General features: G+C 40.0%; 1 protein-coding gene across 1 annotated transcript in view; it reads right to left on the minus strand.

Annotated features, from left to right (window-relative positions):
* Positions 1-5410: 5410 nt before the first annotated feature.
* Positions 5411-23951, minus strand: part of znf281b (zinc finger protein 281b) — a 44596-nt gene continuing 26055 nt past the window's right edge. The window contains exons 6-7 of the mRNA XM_084669839.1: positions 21308-21426; positions 5411-9243 (exon numbers count right to left, since the gene is read on the minus strand). Coding sequence (XP_084525965.1) covers positions 7573-9243; positions 21308-21426 — 1790 coding nt within the window. The 3' untranslated portion in view covers positions 5411-7572. The remainder of the gene's footprint in view (positions 9244-21307; positions 21427-23951) is intronic.

Consider the following 23951-nt stretch of genomic DNA (forward strand, 5'->3'; position numbering starts at 1 on the left):
TCAGATTTGGTATGCCATTGGTAATTCTGCAGCATACATTTTTCTATACAGTTACAATTTGTCAAAAATAAACATTTTTCAATGGTTCGCAGTGTTTGGAGGAATCCGCCATTACTGCTTGCAGTTATATTTATTATTATGTTTTACCCATGGGAGTCAATGGCAGCCCCTAGAGCACAATTGTAAAAAGTTGTGAAATTTGGCATGTTGAAACTGCAGACCATTAGTAACTACCATACCAAACATGGGCCATGTGAGACAACAGGTGGCGCTACAGGCCACGCCCCAATATGTCAATTTTTAAAGTGATGCCATTTGCAGGCCATAAATCCCAAAATGCTGAAATTTATTACAGATGCCTTATTTCTCATGAGGAACAAAAAAGCCTCTAGAACCTATAACGGCCGCCATATTGGATTTTTCTGTACAATAAAGATTGAGGAAACACTTTTTTTCGCTACTCCTCCTACATTTTTGGTTAAAATTTTCTTCAAAGTTGCCAGAGAGGATCTCCAGACTGAGCCTCACAAAAGTTATCAATAGGATTTTTGATTTTCAAAACCGTTTGTCCAGTACAGCCAATCAAAATCATCAACAAAGGAACCAAACAGGAAGTTGGGTCAAATCTCAGCAAATCTTTGAGATATCAACACCAAACTTGGTATATCGGTAGAAGACAATACAACATGTTCCCATGTGAAAAATTGACTTAATATCTTAAAAAATGACTGACATAAATCAAATCAAATTTATCGCTAACGCTAAAATAATGCTTTACACATCCACCGGTCTAAAACGGATACTCTGATACTATCACTAGTTCATATGAAGACTCTTGAGAATGTTTAGTATTCAAATCTGAAAAAAAGTTGACTGTGAGATGAAAAGTATATTTTTGGTGAATATTTGAAACATGCATGCTTGGCTAATTTCAGAGCTATTCTGCAAAACCCTCTCTCCCCTCCTCCTGCCCGCGCGTGCTCCAAATTCTCACACACACTCAGTCTTCCCTTGACACACGCGCGGCCAAGACGCACACGCAACATTTCAGGAGAGTGTGGGCTGACCAAGCCCCCACTCATTCCTTGGTCTTAAGCAAAGGCCCATGTGGATCTTATATGTGGTATTGCATTTCCGATTTTGTACGCAATGGTAAAAAGGTCTCAAATCCTGAAAGATTGATAGTATAGGCCGAGAAAAACTTTAACAAAAGCCCATGTGGATCTTCTTGGTATTGCATTTCCGATTTTGTATGCAATGGTAAAAAGTTATATAAATCCTGAAACATTGATAGTATATAGACCAAAAGTAACTACCACACCACAAATGGCCCAACATTACCCATAGGTGGCGCTACAGGCCACGCCCTAAAGCACAAAGATACAAGACTTTCTGGAATGGATAGGCTCACCAAGCCCCCTCCCTTCACTTCTTGGCTTGAAATAAAGGCCCATGTGGATCTTGATGGTATTGCATTTCCGATTTTGTATGCAATGCTAAAAAGGTCTCAAAATCCTGAAACATAGACAGTATAGGCCAAGAAACACTTTAACAAAAGCCCATGTGGATCTTGTTGGTATTGCATTTCCGATTTTGTATACAATGGTAAAAAGTTCTCCAAATCCTGAAACATTGATAGTATAGGCCATGAGTAACTAACACACCACAAATGACCCACCATTATCCATAGGTGGCGCTACGGCCACCCCCCAATTGTCCATTTTCAAAGTGCTGCCATTTGCATCCCATTTGTCCCAAAATTCTGAAATTCATTACATATGCCTTATTTCTCATGAGGAACAAAAAAGCCTCTAGAACCTACGGCACCCACACAAATCTGAAAAGTAGTTCAATGTAAGATGAAAAGTAGATTCATTGTGAATATTTAAAATATGTATGCTTGGCTAATTTCTAAAGCTTTTTCCCCAAATCCTATCTGTAATTTGTTTAAACAAACGTAGCCTTTTAAACCTCTAGGTTTAATTCTCTCTTTTATAAATTTAAAGTTGGATTTGAGATTTAACAGACATTTAATCATTTAGCAAGTTGTTTGACTCAAAAATCATAACAATAGCAAGCTCCCACCTTCACTCCTTAGTCTAGTAGCCATTTTAGACTAGTAGGCATTGTGTGGTTAGTTTGGCCACAGCTAATTCTACTGTTAAAAGAAACAGAAGGTCTTCTTCTTCAGAACTATACAGTTGAATCAACCAAACACAGCTTGGTCATGTTATCATCTTCTTTGGCACATCTAAACTAAGGACTTGACTTTTAAGAAAGCATGACCAAAGCAATTGGGTGAGGGAGGGTTCCTACATAAACAGTTGCTGACAAAGAATTTCAGACTTAAACATAGTCTTGCATTAAGAGTAAAGTCAACAAATTGAATAACTGTGCTAATGGTTGTTGAAACTCATTGCTCTGCGTTGGTGCATGTCAATTTAGGCAGAAGTCCATGTCTGGTGATATTTGACAACCTCAAACACCATGAGTCTGCCACTGGGCCTATTGAAAAGGCTCTTGTTTTCATTTGCAATGCAACTATGGGGTGCCAAGCTGGGCCTAGTTGTACTGTTAGAAAGGCCAGTTACATTAAACATTATTGTTGTTATATAGTTTTCTTCCGAGCATTGCATGCACTAATAAAAGCAATGATGCCCAGAAATGTTTTGTAGGAGTTGCGAAAAAGAGAAGCAGAACAGTGGAACACCATCCCAACTCAAAATGTAGTAGCGTAGAATAGAGGAACTGGGTGTACAAGCATCTGCTTGCGGAATGAATGCTCCGTGCCATGTTTTAGAAAACTTGAGAAGTCTCCCTTTATTCGTGGTGTGTGTCCAGTATATAACGTCTCGCCCTGCTTTATCCTACCGCCCTGCTCCCCGGCCCCTTGTAGTAGCCTCATCTCCATGCCCATAACATTACGCCATTAACTAGATCCAGTAACATGACACTGGGAAATGGGTGCTGAAGTGGAAAGTCCCCAAAAACAGCATAAAACAAGGAAAATATTAATCCACCAGTCATTTTTACATTTTAAATATGGAGGCATCTATTGGAACTGGTGGTAACTCCTTTGTTGTACACCCAACAAAAATGGGGCTACTTTACATATAATATATATATAACTATACTTATAGGCCTTAATGTAGTTGTCGTCCTACCATTGCATACACGTCCTTTACTAAAGTGTATCTTCCCTTTCATAAAATTATTATTGTAATCAAAGCTTTTAAAGAATGGATCTCTGCATGATGGGCCTGACCAGAGCACAGGTGGCCTGACAGAACACGCTTCAAAGTTGTCACTTTCAAAAGGGTGGCATTTTAACCCTGTTTGTCCAAAATGTCTAAAAGTTGGTACGCATGCCTTATATTGCTCATGGGGAACAAAAGAGTGTCAATAACCCATAATGTCGGCAGCATGGATATTTCTCTACAGTGACAATTTGTGAAGAATTTCAGAAAATGACTTAAAATCAGCCATTGATCCAGTTGTCTTGAAATGTTGTGTACATGAATGAAATACATGTCTGTGTCATGTCAATTTGGTAATGGTTTGAAATGCTATGGAGGAACCCGCCATTGCTGCCTGCAGCTATATTTCTTTTTTTTTTATTCTAGTGCCATGGGAGTCAATGGCAGCCCCTAGACCCCTTCGACAACTTTTTGTAAAATTTGGCACACTCATTAAGGACAGTTCATTCTATACCTACACCAAGTTTCAGGTCTCCCATTAGACCACTCTAGCGCCACCAACGGGTCAAAGTTGGACTTGTGTTTACACACGCAACTTTTGAACCGTATGACCGATTTTCAAAAATGAGGTACCATTGGATTCCCTGGATCAAGCCGAGTTCAACGCACACCATGGCGTCAATTTCCGGTTATATAGATTTTCCGCTATTTCCGGTTTTATCAAAAACCTTTGAAAGCCTACTCCTCCTACAATTCTTGTCAAATCTTCTTCAAAGTTACCAGAGATGACCTTCAGACCGAGCCTCACAAAAGTTATCGAAAAGAATTGTGATCCTCACAACCGTTTGTCCGGTACAGCCAATCAAATTCATCAGAAAAGCCGCCAAACAGAAAGTGAAGTCATATCTCAGCAAATCTTCAAGATATCAACACCAAACTTGGTATGATGACTCGGAACCCTCTTCTGAGGATATCTAGACAATTTGGTGTCATGTGATCACTGGGCGTGGCCGCAGGAAGCAAAAATGTGTTTTGGCCAATAATTATTGATTTGTTTGCCTTTATTGAGTGATTCCTTTGTCTCATGATATCTTGGGACATCCCGTGTGTGACTCATAATAATTTGTGATAATAGCCGAATTTATGCGGCCGCCATTTTGAATTCATTGAAAAACGTTTTTTCTGTACTCCTCCTACACATGTTGTCAAATCTTCACCAAATTTAGCAGAGATTATCTTCAGACCAAGCCTCACAAAAGCTAACAAATGGTTTTCTGATTTTCGAAACCGTTTTTCCGGTACAGGCAATCAAAATGTGCCGTTAAGCCAGCAAACAGGAAGTTGGGTTGTATCTCAGCAAATCTTTGATGGATTCACACCAAACTTGCTGCGTGTACTTGTTACCCTCTTCTGAGGATGTCTAAAATGTTTTCTGGGTTATTTGACTGCTTGGCCACCTCATTGCTGCTTGCAGCTATATTTGGAATTGGTCAGATTTGGTATCCCCTTGGTAAGTCAGCAGCATTGATTTTTCTATACAGTTACAATTTGTCAAGAATTTAAAAAAATCAATGGTTCACAATGTTTGGAGGAATCCGCCATTACTGCTTGCAGTTATATTTATTATTGTATTAGATTAGATTAATCTGTAGTGGAAATCAAAACTTAAAGTATTCATAAGTAAACACTGCGTCAACAGCAATGGATACCTCAACGTACCTGTCGGATGTTTGCTTGGACGTTGGTGTAGCTAGTCCAGGTTTGGGCATCCAACAAGACTAAAGTTGCCATGGGTATATGGGTGTATAGGTGTTTGTGTGTGTAAGTGCGTAAGTGTATATTTGTGGTTGGAACAAGCATGACAAGCTAGACACGCTCCACTACCTCTCCATTAATGCAACGGGGATGTGTGTGATGTTCTTAGCTCGTCTGAAGTCCACAATGATCTCCTTGGTCTTCTTATTCATTACACAATTAGCTATTGCGGGCTCTCGGGCATCCAGTCTCTCCTTCCAGTTAGGCAACTTCATCAACATCACACCTGATATCATCCATAAACCCTTTATGAAAACCCTTTGAAAAAAGGATTGGAAAACACTATACAGTATGACTAACTTGCTTAAATATATTGTTCTGCACCACCACTCGTGTCTGACTTTAAAGCACAGGGACAATGAACAACCTGACAGACAATTACACACAAGTCTGCAAGGTATTTTTGTAACAAATGTTTTATTGGCTTCTCTAATTGGTTTGTAAATTCAATAACAGGTACAGCCCCGGACATCTTATCACAAGGGTCAAAAACAAATCACAGTGGGGAGGCATCTGTTACTAAATTTGGTGTTGCAGTAAGAATCAGAAAAAAGCCATACAAAATCTTCATATCATGCATATCAGAAGAAACACAATTTAACACACATTAGTGTTTTTTGTACATTGTTGTAAACAATATCCTTCTACAGATCATATCAAAACACATTATGGCAAGTAACAAAAATAAGGGATATAACATGAGAAACATAAGTTCTATGAGGCATCTAGAATGCAACACTGCTTGGTGTGAATGCTTTACAGATAATGAATAAGACAATACATTTGCATTTCAATTAGTCAATTGCTCTCTATAATTGTAAACACAAGCAGTGTTACATGATGATACAATATGTTTAACCTATACTACAAATATTACCACTACATAAATGAAACGTGTGTCCCTGCTTCTTTACGCTTCAAAGTGATATGAGGTATATTTAGGTAAATCCGATCTTGTTTCCCTCCACCCCTCTCCCTCTCTGTCCCTCTTTCTCTCTCCCTCTCAAAAGCATCGTGTGTGTTTAGGGTGAAGTGGTCAGTCAGTCTGATCACGGAAAGGAGAATTGGGGGGCACACTGGTAATGAACTTTAACTAAATATCTACCCTGGCTGCTGGGATAGAATAGTTTAGCTGGGGAAGACAAAGAAGGCCATAGTTTTTTTCCTGGGAGTTTATCAGGAACTGCATTTCTGCACATAGACTTAACTGCAAGTCTGTATCAAGGAATATATTTTTTGTATCATTCCTGTTTGTGTGGGCCAAAATAATTAAAAGGTCCAGTAAATTACATGACATCTGTTGTTTCTGATGTAGGAACAAAATAATAAATTACAAGTTGGTTTGTTTACAGAAAAAAGTGGCATTCAACGCCACCCCCCCCCCCCCCCCAAAAAAAAATGTACACCCCCCTGCACAGAAAAAAAACCATTTTGAATAAAAAAATAATACAATTCAAAATGTCCAGAATCATATCTATAGATCCCATGTTTAAGACAACTGATACAGTATTGGCCAATATTACCCTATCAAATCCTTGTTCACAGTTTGCTCCTCATAAAAATCACTGTTGGTGCATTCATAATTTAACAATTTTTGCTTGTATTTGTGGAAAAGTGCTTGTTTTATTCTATTGACAAAAAGAGAACTAGGAGTGGAGTAGATATTGAATATGGGAGGACAACAACTAATAGCCTACAAGGAGGAAGTCCATTTTATTTGCTAATCTGCAGCAATGATGAGATATACCCTCTGTAAGCCACAGGTGTGGGCATACTGAGGGTTCATATCGGGACATTATATATAAACCGAATGATAATCAGGTTTATCCCCACTCTTTTGGTTCAAGCCTGACCTATATGCATCATTAGTTGTGTATAAATATCCAAGTTTCCCAAATATCACAAGTGTGTACATTGTAAAATTTACACAGGAGTACCGTAATCTCTACACAGCTACATGTTGAGAAAAAGCATTGCCAACATTACCAAACAGGAATATCTGTAACACGTCTTTGTTCTTTGAGGAGTAAAAACAACAACAAAGCTTCTAGTCTCAAAGTACACGAAAAAGTGTGCTAATTGCATCTCATAGTACAAAGTCCCCTTATTACACATTTTTGCCTATTTCCTGAGTAATTATTATTGTAACAGACAATATATACTTTTTGCCATTTGAATTCTGGGCATTTCCCTGCCACAAACTTTACAGAAATTATCAACATCATTCATTATTTTACAACAGTTTGATGATTGGTAAAACAAGTTCACAGAAATAAACTAAAATCTAGAAAGTTTAACACTATCCCTAATTTTAAGTTACATTTAAATCTACGTTTACGGTCATACTCAACTACACTTAAAATGAGACTAAATACAGATTAAAAAAGAGAATATTAAACAAATTGCATTTGAGATCTTGAAGACCTTACCTGGTAGAGTTTCGTATCATCATGTAATGGCAGTGTTTAAAACAAATTGACAAAAATAACAAAAGTTATGCGAGTTATGTGGACATGGAAAACAACAAAATAACACCCCAAATGTTCACCTCGTCAAACTTTTACCTGAAACTTTGGCTTGTTGGGGTTTTTGATCCTGTACTGACTGGCTCACTGACATCAGCTAACAAACTGGTAAACCCTGAGAATTCTGACACGGGAGTCCGTATTCGGTGATCAACCTCCGCCCCAGAGTCTGAACTATAACTCAGAGGGGTATGGCGACCCGACTTGAACTGGGAGCCAAAGGCCTGGGCAAAGTTCTCAATCTGGTAGGTTGCCCGCAGGTCAGTTTCCTTGGGCGTGTCCAGATCTGAGGGAGCTGGCGTGTAGCTGGAACCGTTAGTGCCTCCATTGCTTCCACTGCCCTTGGTCTGCTGCTCCTTGTGGGTTCTAGCAACTGTCAGCTCCTGGCTGGGGAGGGAGTACCCTGGGGAGGGCTGCTTCTCCAGCTGTTCTGTCAGCTCCTGAGATGGGGTGAGCTGCTGATGGCTGGTGGGGTCCAAGCTGCTGAGGTGGTAACCTGGCTGGGAGGGAGAGCCTACCAGCATCCCATAGTGTGACTTGGAGGATGATGATGAAGAAGATGTGGGTAGCGGGGAGGAGACAGTTGGTGGGTAGCCACACTCAAGCGGGGACGTAGTGTAGACATGCTTATCTGAGAACAAGGGCCCCGTAGGGCTGGAGTTGCTTGAAAGCAGGGTGGGGAAGGGCCCACTGGGGCCCAGGGTGGGGAAGGGCCCGCTGTGACTGGTGCGCTCCAGGGCCTGAAGCAGGAACTTGGAGTACTCACTCATCACCACTGCCTTGTCACCATCGTTGGGCGAGTCATCTTCCAGCTCAGGGGTGACAGGAGCAGCAGGCTGAAGGACCACATGGTGCGGGTGATCAGACAGGTCAAACGTTACGTCGTGATGATGTGCCCCATCAGACTTGTGGGTGTAGTGGTCCAGAAGGCTCTGGAGCACCTCGTCAGGGATGCCTGACTTGTCGTGCTTTATGTCCAGAGGCGAAGTGTCCAGCATGGTTAGAGTAGGCTCAGGCTCAAGGGAACCCTGGATGACACTGCTGCTGGGTGGCATATGGATTGAGTTGGCCCCGTAGTCATTATTAGCTGCATGGAGGTAGCGACGCTTCTTTACAAATTGCATGGCATCATCGTAGTTGCTGCTGGTGATGGGGCCTTGTTTGGCGCCGCCAGAGGCATGGAGCAGCCCCATGCCATCTAGGAGGACTGAGCTGCCAACATGGTCAATTGAGACGGCTTTCTGAGACAGCAGCTTCTGCCCATGATGTGAGGCGGAGGGCCCTGCTTCATCCTCCATGGACAAGAGAGTCTTGTCTATGCCCTTGCGGCCCACCTTCTTGAAGACTAATTTGGGGCTGCGACCCTGCATGTTGGGCCCAGGTCCAGAACCTGAGGGGTGGTCCATGCCATAGTCCGACAGCCCCAGGCTGCAGTTCATCTCTACAGAGGAAGAGGCAGCAGCAGCTGAAGCAGCAGCAGCTGAGGCAACTGCCTTCTTCCTCTTGCGTTCGCCTCCACCTTCTGTGTTTTTGGACTTGCTCCTCTTTCGTCCTGAAGTAGTGGGTACATTTCCCTGAGTGAGTGAGTAGCTCCCCTGACCCAATTCCCCTTCGCCCAGCTCCATCCTGATTGGACCCAAACCTTTCTTTATGGCTTCTTCACAAGTCCGCTTGTGCTTCAGTAACCGGTCTGTTCTTGAAAAAAACTGCAGAAAATGGGGAGATGAGGAGAGGGATGAAAGGGTTTAGGTTAAAGCAATTCAAGACAAAATACAAAAAGCTAAACATATTAAACAAAAGAGGCAGTATAAGACAATAAAAACAACAGAATAACAATAATTTCCATGAATACACAGGAACAATGGTAAAATCAAATTATGCATTGATTTCATTGCCCCGCTTGGAAAGTTTTGCTTAGAAAAAAATTATTTCCACATTCATTTACGGCAATTTAACTGAAAGCACACAATATTTTTTACATGAATCTTGTCTAAAAAATATAAAAAATCCATGCAGCAATATAGAAGGGCAATGTTTGGTCTTTTCATTTTGTTATTTCTTATAGCATTTTTGCTTTACTTTTAAATGTTTACTTGTGTCTAACTTTTGCACAGTACTGTAGTTCACGCAACTGAAAACTAGAAACATTTAGTCTGAAAGAGCATGTGCATTCTTAAATTAGAATATGAATTGAGTATTACTAACTAGGATTATATTACTAAAACTATACATACACACACACACATATATACATACACACACACATATATACATTCACACACACATATATACATACATACACACACATATATACATTCACACACACATATATATATATACACACACACAGATATACATACACACACAGATATACATACACACACACACACATATATACATACATATATATTAGTGCTGTCAAACGATTAAAATATTTAATCGCAATTAATGTCATAGTTAACTCGCGATTAATCGCACATTTTTATCTATTCTAAATGTCCCTTGATTTCTTTTGGTTCCATTCTTTTTTCAAATTTTAATGCTCTTATCAACATGGAAAAGTGGTTCGGATTGCTTCGTGCAAATATTTTTTTTATTGAAAACAACATTGCAATCGCCGAGGGGGGCGGAGAATTCGCTTCAGCTGTGTGCTTGGCCATCAAGTTGTATTTCAGACTGGACGTGTGCAATGATAGCTCAGTTTACAACGACAAAACACACAGATCACTTTGATCAGAATCTTATTGGCATCCATTTCGGCGTTTCGCACTTGCCATCCACTCAAAATGTAACGTTAGCCTACTACCAGAGAATGTCTAATATCCGTAAAAGGGCTCTGCTACCACTCTTTAGCCGGCTCGCAAGCCAAACAAGTGTGTGTGGCGTGCCTGTTGTTTTGTTTCTGGTCAAGCTAGATCCGGTGTGGTGTTGTAGTTTTTCTAACGTTGGTAGTTGTTGCAACAGCATGTGAAAAAAGCTACAAAGTTTGCTTGGCCAAAAAGAGCGTTAATCGGGCGATAAAAATTGACGCCGTTAATTTGGGTTTGCGTTAACGCGTTAAACTGACAGCACTAATATATAATATATATATATATATATGTGTGTGCTGGGCAACAATACATTTTTATCGCATTATGATTCAAAAGTAATGTATTGCGCAGTTTTATTTTAAAAGTAATGCTATATGAAACAAGTGCCATAACATTTGGTTTGCAAAACTTTTAAACAAATTATGCTTTTTAACAGCAGTATTTACTATACGCTGTATAAAATATTTCTTGTAAATCTCAAGGGTTGAGTAATAGCATTCCTTATACCGCCATCTTCCACAACACTAATCAGCCTGCAGTTTGTAGCTATCCACTTAGCTAGGGGTGGGCGATATGGCCAAAATCTTCTATCACGGCATGAGTCATTTTATATCACGGTTACAGTATATATCACGGTATAGTAATTGTTCTGTAAATTCAATTAAGAAATGGTACAAAATAACTGTAGCGTACTTCATCATCGCACTCGATTATTTATTACAAACAAAAACAACTGCCTCACATGAGAGAACACTTGAGTTAAAAACAAAAGACTCAAAAAAGTTACGGTATGAGTACGAGAACGAGTGTTACAATTGGCTGATGCCAGTCATGCCATCCGCGTGGTGACCTACTCACAGCTCAATGCGAATCCGTAATGCCCTCCGACGAAAATGTAAAAATGAGCAAAAGCGATCAGTCTGAGTTTTACTATCCATATAACTTGGGTTTCGGCGTATCAACCTCGTTAAAGCTCGGTCGGTACGTTAAAGCCTCAGTTTGATATATCCCGGCATTACCTCACTCAGTTAGTAAGTAGTTAGCCTTCACTAGTCATCCTAGATCAAGAATGCTAGCAACGCCACCAGTGTAATTTTACAACAATAATTTTACTGCACGAGACATAACTTGAACAACAAATCGAATTGGTTACCTGCAGAATGGGTCCTCAAATATATAATTTATTAGCGTCGGCATGAACGTGGTCCGCTTTGACAAAACACACTCCACATCACAAATTCCGTCCCGAGATTTAAAATGAAAATGTCCATGTAAGACTTTGGTACCTTTCTCTATTTTTCTGTCCCGCCAGTTCTGTTCTGGTTCATGTGCACGCTGGAGCACCCCAAATGCTCTCATTGGTTGAGAAGCGTGATGATTCCCAGCCCAAGCCAGTACTATCAACATCCCACCCCTCCTGTGACCCATGGCTTGTTTGTAGGCCTATATGTATTCAGAGCCAGTGAGAAGTAATAATAATAATAATAATAATAATAATAATAATAATAATAATAATAGGGCTGTCAAAGTTAATGCGTTAATGCAATCTCACTTTAACGCGAAAAAAAAGTGCCGTTAACGTAAGTTTCTTTTTGACCCTGGGAATCACCTGTCGTCACATGACTTTGACTGCCGACGGTAGCTGAATGATGGAGAGGGCTACTCTGTGGCAAGTTCCATTTCAAAAAGTTGCGAGTCGGCTCGGTTGGCAAAACTGTGTGTAGGCCTACTGATTGTCACACTGAGTTTTGTTATCACCGGAGTACTTCCAGCCTAAACTATCACATGCAAGCAAAGCACACAGCTAGCAGCAGCGTTAAGGCCAAAATATGCTTCTGCGTCTCCGTTTACGGACGGGCGGGCGCACGGATACGGACGGATAGACTGCATTCATGGTTCTCCTTAGGTTGTGGGTGCTGAAAACAATTCACCACCAGAAGAATAGGTGGCGCAACGTTTTTTTGTAAGACGTCATCGAGTGTTTATTTACATAGGTTACCAAGAAGTCAGAGAATTTACGAATTAACCGTTTAATCAATAAAATATGCACATCTTCAGAAACTACACTGCCCATTTGTCGTCACATTTGAATTCAGAGGCTGATTTACATGTACTGCTGAAATATGAATTGTAAAAATGTACAGCAATGGCGGTCAAAAGATTCTGTTCGTCCTGTTTATCACGGCAACCCTGCCCCTGACGCAAGCAGTTCTTAATACTGACCAATCACAGCCAAGGGGGTCTCCGTAGCTCTCTGAAATTAAGACGGATAGTTAGAAAATTGAGGAGGTGCACGTCAAGCTCTCCGAGGCTCTCCGAGGGCTGACGGAGAGCTCCTAGAGGGCGTTCCACGGAGACGAGGGCGTTCCCATGTGTCCGTTTTTTGAAAAACGCAGAAGCATATATCGGCCTTTAGCGGTAGCAACAGCAGCTTTCGCTCCGGTAATCTATGGCAGACAACACTCGCAAAAGAAGCAAGCAGCCGACTGGGTTCAACAAAATACAAACTGTATTGTTTAATATTAAGGTAAATCTGTGGTTGCTTAAGTGTCTGAAGTATGTTTGAGGGAGGTTTGAATATTATGGAGCAGGATATCGTAGTAGGCTATGTATTTTATATTCCAGAAAAAAGTCTAATTTTGTGGATGTTTATTATACAGCAGTATAGCTGGTGAATGAATTAAATTCCCTCACAATTTAAGTTGAGTTCCATCTGAACTTGTTATATGGACATTATCATCCAGTTAGACCTATTTGAAGTTTTTAAGTACACCCTTTTGTAATAATAAATAAAAACATTTATTGGGTAACATTTTAACAGATTAAATAGATTGAATAATTTTGCGATTAATCATAGGAAATAATGCGATTAAATATCGTTATCGCTTGACCGCCCTAAATAATAATAATAATTTCAAAAAACTAATGCAAGATAAAATAATTGTTGGCATTATTTAATTAATGTGATAACGTGTTAACGAGTCAGGTGGCTGAGCGGTTAGGGAATCGGACCGTGCTAAAATGACGTTGTGTTCTTGGGCAAGGCACTTCACCCTACTTGCCTCGGGGGAATGTCCCTGTACATACTGTAAGTCGCTCTGGATAAGAGCGTCTGCTAAATGACAATGTAAACATGGATTAACATGTTATTATTGTTCATCTGGAACACTGGGCTAATTTCCTTAATTATCTGACAAATCCTAGTAGCTTTCCTGTTAGTTTAACTTTCCCGTTTACACTGACTTGAGATGGCAAGCCACTTTAATGTGACAAACCCTGCAACAGCAGGTTGTCCAGATGAAGGCCAAAAGGATGACCCTTTCAGCCATCGCAAGAAAAGTTGGTTGTTCAAAATCAGTGATTGAGAATATTGCAGCTTTACCATTACACAAATTAATTGAAATCCTCAAAAGGGCTGCTCGTCCACATAATACCAATGCATGTAGGACAGGGTAATGCACAGAGTCTCAATGGTGAAGCTAAGAACATTTAAATAATTAATGGCCAGCCCAGAGTCCTGATCTAAACCCAATTGAAAAGCTCAGGGAAATCCTTGCTGGCCGAGAAACCAACTACATTTACTGAACTGTGGAAATGACTGGAAAAAAAGGGACCAAGATCAAAGCAGTGTGAGAAACTAGTAATGTCCTGTAGCCGCAGATGTGCTAAAGTCATTCACAGCAAGGGCTTCAACACTTCTTACACATTTTTAACAGCTGTAACACTACGATATTTGTAGTAATCTTACTTTGGGCAACAATAGTTGCTTTTCTCCAAATATGATAACTGTTTCCATTACATTTTAATTAAGCTTTTGTTGAAGTACCTTGGTTATTTTGTAAAATGTCAGAACAGTGGTATACATACATCTACATTTACATTTAACATTTAGTCATTTAGCAGACGCTATTATCCAGAGCGACTTACAGTAAGTACAGGGACAGTCCCCCTGAGGCAAGTAGGGTGAAGTGCCTTGCCCAAGGACACAACGTCATGTGGCACAGCCGGGAATCGAACTGGCGACCTTCTAAATACGAGCCTGATTCCCTATCCGCTCAGCCATCTGACTCCCTATCTAATATTCCTTTAAACTTAGAGCGAGGAAGATGTTGCTTATAAATAGTTCTCCAATTTTGAATTCCAGTGTGTGTGCACATAAGAGCTAAAAAGATAAATCAAAAAAAAAAAAATGGCTTTGTGAGTAATTTATCTTATCTAATTGCATATATCAATATTCGTTGTGAGAAGCATTTTGCAGTCAAGCGTTTGTATTTCATATAAAAAAAAACGACAAATGAAAAACCTATGGATATTGACTACATCAGTAGTGTGGGAGCAACTTTCCTCTTTCCTCTCCGCTTTGTTCCCTTTTATCCTTTGGTATGCGCCTAGGTCAACGCGCTTTAACAAGACTCAGACTCACTCCAGTTTTCCTTTTCCTTGTTTAATTTATTTTCCTTCAATCTTCACAATTTGACACATTTCCACAATTAACGACAGCATATCAAAAATAAAGACGTAACGAAAAAACTACTTAGACTCACGTATCTGTTCTGAGTGGTAGGGTCTTGAAACAGCGGTCAAAAACGGTATGACTACCAAACCAAAGGCCCCTAACTGAATGACAGCCAGCTGTTTTATACCTCAGCTGATACAATTACCACCTTGCTCAGCTGATTGACAAAGTGCTGTGACGTCATGCCATGCTAAAGACAGACTAACATGCATAATTAATTACAATCACATAAAGGCAAAAGGTCAACATTGAAATCATAAAACAATTTTGGCTCCAACATTCCGGCCCCTAATAGTTATGTAGATTACATGACTATTACAACAAATACAAAAAACAGAGCCAATACACATACATGAAATTATTGTTGTCCGGAACAATGTTAGTACAAAGTATACAATATATCAATATTCCTCTCCTTGTCCCTCTGTTTTGCCTTGCCCATGAGTATACAGTCCACAGTGTGTGTTGGTGTAGTGGTGCAAAATGAAAAGGGGTCTACGGAGTGTGCTAATTTTTGTCCGCACTTGCACCTGCCGTATGAAACCTTTTGAATCTGGCAAGACTTGAAAGATTTTTTCCCATGATCCACGAGCCTCTTGGAGCAGTGTCGTCGATGATGAGGACAATGTCTCTTGTGACAATTCCTCCTTTTCTTGGCCCATTTTTGTCGTTCTTGGAGTTCGAGTACTCTTTTGCCCACCGCAAAACAAGTCGGCCAAGTACTGCACCTGGCACCAATGTTCCAACCAGACTGGCAACCAGACTTCAATCTCTCAGGAAGCAGGCTTTTGGTGAGGCCTCTTGATACACAATCGGCTGGATTCATGTAACCATTCAAGTACTTCCACAGGGAAAACTTTGAAGTGGATCGAATAACTGCGAGTGTTGGTAACAAAGGTCGTGAATCTTGATATTTTATTGTTTATGTATTTTAGGACCGATGTGCTGTCAGTCCAAAACACTGATGGTTCAAGTGAGAGTTCGATCTCTTTCTGCATCATCCGGTCCACCCATAGAGCTACAGTGGCAGCTGTAAGTTCCATTCTTGGGATGGTCACAGGTTTGAGTGGAGCCACTCTGGCCTTACCCATGATGAAAGAACAACAAACTGTGTTGGTTTTGTTCTCCATACGCAAGTATTAGTCCCATAACCACTCTCATTTGCATTTCCAAAGAGGTGAAGTTGTGCTGTTACTGGTTGCCCAAAGTTATGCGGCCTGATGCATCTCTTAACCTTGTAGTCCTCTACCAGAAGCAAGTCGTACAACCAGCTGGACCATTTTCTGTGGTATTCTTCAGGAATCCTTTCATCCCATCCTAGTATCATTCCAGTTAGTGTTTGTAGGATTTGCCTTGCAGGGAGGATGCAGGAGCCAGCATAGCCAGTGGGTCGTAAATGGAGATAACAGTAGATAAAATACCTCTCCTGGTAAGTGGTTTGTCCTATAAGTTTAAACTGGAAGGAGTTTGTCTACCCAGAGCTCTTTTGACAGGCAGGACGTCCTGATCAAAATCCAGATCCTTGATTTCTTTGGATTTACTTCAGGTATTGAAAGGAGTAGGGTTCGGTTGTTGTTGACCCATTTGTTTAACTTAAACCCACCCCTATTGCACAGACCAATGAGTTCATGAGCGACTTCAAGTGCTTCATCTTCATTCTCAACTGACTTTAGGCAGTCATCCACGTAGAAATTCTGAACACTGAAGAGACTGCTTTGGTGCTAGATCCATCCACATTATCTCTTGCACATTGTTGCAGGGCAAAGTTTGCACAACTCGGTAAGGATGTTGCACCGAAAATGTGCAAAACCATCCTATACTCCTCCAGCTCGCTGCTGAGTTGTCTGTCAGGCCACCATAAGAATCTGAGAAGATCCGTATCCTCTTCTGGCACCTTGACCTGATGGAACATGGCCTCTATGTCTGCCATAAATGCAGTAGGCTTCTGTCTGAATCTTGAAAGCATGCCAATAAGACTTATGTGATGTGCCTTGGTACTCTGCTCCTTAGTCAAACACTACCCTCAGTTTAATTCTTTTCAGGTGGTACACTCTGATGTGGAATATACCATATCCTTTTGCTTTCTTTGTTGTTTTGCTCAGGTGTTACCTTGAGTGCAAGGCCCTTGTCCATCATGTCTCCCATGAGCCTTTTGTACTCTTCATAGAACGTGTTGTTCCGTAGAAACTTTTGCTTTAGGTTTAAAGCTTTTGTTTAGCAACACATCGTTGGGGAACTCAAATTCCTCTTTCAACGGGAGCCCAACACTGTAGTGTCCATCCACCAGTTTGACAGATTTTGAGAACCTTTACATAAACTTGTGATCCTCTTTAGACATTTCCAAACGTTCCTCGTGCAGATTAAGAGAGGAAGAGGAAGTCAAGCTTAAGTTGTTGTTGCAACAAGTCCTCCATTTTGGTCACGGAGATCCTGTTAGCCGTAACAGGTTTTCTGGAACGTGTTGTGTCCATTCTTCTTAACGGTCCATTTATTGTCAAACCCAAAACGGTTTTAACAGCATATGGGCCATTCCCTTGGCTGTTAATGACCTTCCATGGCTCTCCATGGCATATTGCATCCGATAAGCATGCCAACTTCTGCATCAATCTGGGGGATCCTAACTTCTCTCATATGTCCATGGTTTCACGTCATCGTGTGAGGAAATATTCTCTTTTTGCACTGGAATATTGTTTTGTGTGAAAACAGGTGGAAGGTCCACATACTGTAGGCCACAAATCTCTAAGTCACGTACAACAGATGTTTTAGTTGGATCCTCCTTATTCATTGTTCGCAGCAGTATTTCCGCATTCTGTACGGTCACCCTGAGCTGCCATAGAATTCTTGACAATAATTCCCATGACAAACCACAGGCAAAACTGCACCACCCAGTTAAAATAACTCCATTATGTAAATGTCCACATTGCCTCAATATCTTTGTGTCAATAAATCAAATATCATTTTGACTGATGGTTTTCAAACCTTATTGGGTTCAAGATGACATCACTCTGAAGAACCATCAACAATTTCACCTTGGTATGTCAAAATATGATTGAATTTGAGTAGTTTAAACTTGAATCTAACAACTCTTACCACAGAACAGCTTACTTTTTTATACAGTAACTGAAAATGAAAATAGATCAATGGACTGGGACAGTGACCGGCAAAGTATAAGGTTGTAGGTTTGAATCCAGCAGCAGTCTTTTAGCCTGTCGTAAATTTGAATATCTGTTTAGTTAAACAGGATGACATCATTATGAAATACCATGTGCAATGTCATGCAATTTCACTTTGATATGTCAACCGCTTCTTAACCTTTGTCCCAAAGCTGACCAAAGCTAATACTGTGCCCTTTCTGCTCATACATTGTCAACAGTTGGTGTGTAGCAGGAAGGATAGAGAGGCTGCCTTGTAACCTTATGCTCATGAGTTCAAATCCACATTCACGTTTATTGTATGCACCTTCCTGCCACAGTAAATTGTGTTTGTGAAAACTTACTGAGAAGTTCTTATAGAAAATGCGGCTTATTTCCGGAAAATACGGTAATCTCGGGCATTGCAGTGTGCACAGGATGAATTGTTCTTAGTTTGACCTGGTTAACTAATGTTGAATGCGATACAACAACAATTTGCACCAACAACTCAACACAACTTGAACCATAATCGGGCCTGGTACATTGCAATGTAGACAGTACATTAATACTGGGTGTTAAAACACATATCTAGGATAAGTCATGAAAGCAGGTTCCTGGAATCTGATCGAGTGCAAATAATGTTTTCTTTTTCTTTTCTTCACTGCAATGAAATAACTGGGGCTCGCTCGACGCTTCACACCTCTCAAGGTGTGAAAAGGTCAAATATTTGAAGCCAATTATCAGGGCGAGAGCTTTCCAGGTTTACAAACATTCAGATATGCGTATCTTTTTTACTATTTTCATATTTAAAAGTATGACACAATTTGAAAGCTTACAATCTGCACTTTACTTTCAGTAAAAAAACATGAAATTGGCCGACAACTGCCCCTGTTCACCAGAGCGTGTCACATTTGTGTGTGGCATCACAACCATTTTAGTACGTAGCCGTGTAATGTCAGTGAACAAACAAGTGAACATAAAATTCAAGTACATAGTGACATTTTGATAATTATTAAATGGGCTACAACATCACGTTTTTATGGCAAAGGTTCCTTCCAGCAAGTACAAATGATGCAAACGAAAAACTGACACAGGACTGGGATGATTTAGCCCTGAATACATTAATAAAAATTCAAACTAGAGAGGGTACAATTTCTGGGGAATGCAATTGCTTGCGTTGGTTGCAGGGGTCCGTATTTAAATTACAGTGTTGTTCACACTGCAGCGACGAGATGCAAGCGTCCCTGTATTTGTACAAAGACATTAATAAAAAGAATGAGGCCTGGCACAGGTTTGCCGACATTGGCGGTGCTCCTAGTGGGTTTTCTGTACTTTCAAATTCAGTCTCTCGTCGCAATACGTAACTTTGTTCTAGCTAGTTACTGTACAGTAGTAGCCCGGCTGGAACTCCCTGGTTGTATCTACAGATTAGCAGAGACTTTGAGTAATATAATAAAACGTTTATACACATGTCAACGTGTATGTTTATGAAACAGTTTTGTATTTTGAGTATAAGTTGTACTTTGATCGATGTTGCGAGTACGTAAACCCAAATCTGCACAATTGGCCAAGACAACTACAGTGATTTTAGAGAACTACATTCTACATCTGTTTGAAACGCCCCCCAGCGTGGTGAACTGTGGGAAGGCGAGCGATGGCAAGCGATTCGCGTTGCTGCAGTGTGAACGCAGGGTCACATTTTATTACTGATATTTCTGTATATTTTATATAAAAATCGAAGCCTACTTATTTATAAAGATTACATATATTTAAAAGCAATTTTTTTTTCTGCTGATTTACAACTCAAAATACTAAGAGTGAAGAGTAGAATGAAATAGTTGTCTTCTCATTTCCCCTGCAAGAGGGAATGATGATCAGCAACCTCATAGTCGAATCAAAAGTAATACATTTGGCAGACCGGTGAGAAAATGTACCTAATCTCTATGACTTAAATGTCATTGCAAGTTTTTCCCTTCTCGTGATATTTTCGGGCATTTAGCCTACTCATATTGCATTCATTCAGTCATAAAAAAATACCTTTTGAAGCTTATTTTAACGACGACGTTACCAGCAGTAGCTATCTCAGATGGAATAGCGATTCAAATACTACTAGGCTAACTGAAAATATGCCCCCAAAAACATAAATAAGTTGACATTTATTTAGGGGAAAATCACTCATTCATAAACATGTCAGTGGTAGCGATCATTGTCAGTAACAAGGCAAAATGCGATATAGCCCTGCTGTGTGGAGAAGGTGCCCCGGTAAATTGTAGGCTAATACTACTACTAGACTGTCTTGGTAGCGATTGCGTTAGTTGAATTCGATTTAACGTTACTTCTGTTGTACTGTCTAGGCTGAAATAAATTATTTTCATGAACAGATTGACAAAGTTTAGGCTGTGGCAATGGAGTTCAGGTTAGTAGTCACTAGTCAGATAGTTTCACCCATTGAAAGACTTTTGATTTAAGTAAGGGTAGTGCCGAACATGTGCCGCCGTTTGACTTCCTACTAGTACTGTAAACAGCTGTGGAGATGTTTTTGTTAGCTACTAGACTAGGCTACAGCGTTGCAGTGAGCTACACTGGTTTGAAACCACAGGTAATGATAATTTCACCCACACCCACAGATTGTTTACTTGTAATCTAATGTCATAATAAATCCTACAACGAAAATGTATTTGTGAGGAATGTTGATTTTAACGATTGAAAACCGATGCATCATAGACCGCTGTAGTATGTGTTGCCCGGGCAACAGAGGCTAATGTCATGATGAGTAGACTACTGTTTCCGAAAGTATATGTACTTCCTTAATAATATTAGCTTTTATTGTACATTACAATTTTGTGTCATATCATGAAGTAAAACGAGCAAATAGTTATCACCCTGGCCTTTTTGCAGCCGCCTTGCAGTAAAGCAGTTATCTCCCAGAAGTTAACGAGCTGCTAAACTAATGTTCTGCTAGAGATAGTCACGCAAGTTTTCGTGACGTTAGTGGCGTCAGTGACTGTGGCTATCAAGTTAGCCACCGTTAGCTTCACTTTTCGCCACAAAACTAAATTTCTGCTTAAACCGTGCAACTCAATCGCTACCAAGACAAAACTTTTGACACCTATGTTGTCTATGTAGTCCAAATATTTAAAGTTTTTTTTTTTTGGGGGGGGGGGCAAAAAGAATAATAAAAATAATAATATATATGTGAGATAACAATAGTTGTGCCCTTGCCGAAGGCAAAGCACACCCAATAATAACTTTACAACCATTGAAGAAAAAAAAGGACTTAACATTGGAATGGTCTGTTACATTTACAACTCACCTGTTGGCAAGTGTCACATCGATATGGCTTCTCCCCGCTGTGGGTCCTCTTGTGTCTCTCCATGTGGTACTTCTGAATGAAGCACATGTTGCACTGGTCACAGCTGAACGGTTTCTCTCCTACAAGAAGTTAAATAATTTACAATGTAAAGCTTTACTTATTTACACAATTTGAATACTTTTTCTATATATTTAAGTTCAGAAAGCACAGATTTGAATACATTGGTTTGGTGGTGCGTGGGGGCTGTCAAGTGATTTTCCTTTAAGAGTTATGCTGTGGGGTTTTTCAAGGCCGATCATGATATATTTTTTGACAATTTTCGATTGCCAATTTGGACAGATGCACAGAACAACACAGGGTCAGACTGGGCACTGAAATTCTTGGGACAAGACAACGCAAGACAACGCATTCAACAACGCATTTTACATTGTTGAATGTTTTGCTTTTAAACTCTGATTCAGCAGAGTCCCATTGAACATCTGTGGAGAGATCTTAAAATTGCTGTTGGGAAAAGGCACCCTTCCAATAAGAGAGACCTGGAGCAGTTTGCAAAGGAAGAGTGGTCCAAAATTCCGGATGAGAGGTGTAAGAAGCTTTATTGATGGTTATAGGAAGCGACTGATTTCAGTTATTTTTTCCAAAGGGTGTGCAACTAAATATTAAGTTAAGGGCGCCAAGACTTTTGACCAGCCCATTTTGGGAGTTTTGTGTGACATTATGTCCAATTTGCTTTTTTTCCTCCCTTTTTTTTGTTGTTGTTCCAATACACACAAAGGGAATAAGCATGTGTATAGCAAAACGTGTTACTGCAATACTTTTCTGTGAGAAATACTTGATTTTCCGGAAACATTTCTGGGGTGCCAACAATTTCTGCCATGACTGTAATACCACAATATATTCATATTTGACATTTTTTTTTGTAAGAGTACATCCAGGCGTTTTCTAAAAGCGCCTTTTGGAGACTCAAATGATTCTTTGTAACCACGGTCAAATACTTAGGATAAAAAGGTATTATTTTTCATAATTGTTACCTCTAATGAAAGGTGGTACTTAGGACTATCATATTTTATAGCTAAATCCCCCATTAGTATTGCTGAAACATAAAACCTGAAGCACGAACACATTGGAGTGCTTTATCTAATTCAGCAGTTTTGACAGTTTACGCCAAGGACTTTTATTTTGAAGGCTCCACAGATACCTATCATGTTGGGTATAAGCATTGGCAGCATTTCCTTATCTACAAGGCTAACAAGCTCATTTCAGAGCTAGTCAAAGCCAGTTTGCAAAAAAATGTTGTTTAGAACAAGTGTGTGTGTGGGTGTGTGTGTGTGTGGGGGGGGGGGGGGGGGCGCGGGGGGCAGGACGCACAGACCTAGTTGGCTTTAGAAGGCTGTCACCAGGGCATAGAAGCTCCTATTGGGTCAAGGTGTCAATCGAAAGGGCAGAGTGTAGTGGCCATTTTAACTTTCTCCAATCGTAAATACTCAAAGCACATCTCCTATGAGCAATGGTGTGTGAGACTGGAAAAAAAATTATTGGCGAAGGCAGAATGAAGCAACCAGATCGTGGCTATGTGTGGATATATTCATTGTTTGGACAACTACTCGACATGGTAGTAAAAAAAAAAAGAAAAGGAGGACAAAGAAGCGACACTTCGATCGATACATTTAAACTAGTGCTGTCAGTCGTGTTTTATCGCAAGATTAACATTCTTTTTGGCATAGCAAACTTTAGTTTTTTTTCACATGCTGTTGCAACAACTACTGACATTAGAAAAACTACAACACCACACCGGATCTAGCTAGACTGGAAACAAAACAACAGGCACGCCGCACACACTTGTTTGGGCTTGCGAGCCGGCTAAAGAGTAGTAGGCTAACGGTACGTTCCACGGAATGGAAAGTTTCCTTTTAAAAAGTTGCCAAATGGTTCCATTGACAAGACCAAAGTGATCGGTTGGTTTTGTTGTCATTAACTGAGCTATCATCCCAGCACATCCAGTCTGAAATATGAGCAGCTGATGCGAATTATCCGCCTCCTCGTCAAAGCCAGGCGTTTGCAATGTTGTTTTCAATAAAAAATTAAAAAACATTAGCCCTAACCAATCCGATCCACTTTTCCATGTTGATAAGAGCATTAAAATAGAAAAAAATAAATATTGGAACAAAAATCAAGGGACATTTAGAATAGACAAAAATGTGTGATTAACCGCGAGTTAACTATGCCATTAATGTGATTAAATATTGTAATCGTTTGACAGCATTAATTTAAACCTGCTGAAAATCTATATCTGTTGGAGGAATACAATATTGAAAAAGTTGTCTTATTAACAAATAATGCATGCGTTTAAGCTTCTTAATTTAACCCCAACGTTAGCTCCATTTATCAACAACTCCAATGCAGATGGCTAGTGTCAATAAAGTGAGTTGCCATCTGACTTATTTAATGAGTCTAACCTGGTTAATTTAAGGTCGTCTAAGGCTACACGTCTTTGAACACTGGACGCGACACGAATAAACCGAACAAAATTTTGAATAATTCGGATGAAGATTTACAACACACCTTATCATGCATATCAAGCGTGACGCGGTTTTGCAAATAAATTAAGGTTCTAAAATGATTTGCTCCACAGGAAAAAACAATG

Source organism: Hypomesus nipponensis, chromosome 13 (genome assembly GCF_054491055.1).
Source record: "Hypomesus nipponensis isolate SF chromosome 13, ASM5449105v1, whole genome shotgun sequence".
Lineage (NCBI taxonomy): Eukaryota > Metazoa > Chordata > Actinopteri > Osmeriformes > Osmeridae > Hypomesus > Hypomesus nipponensis.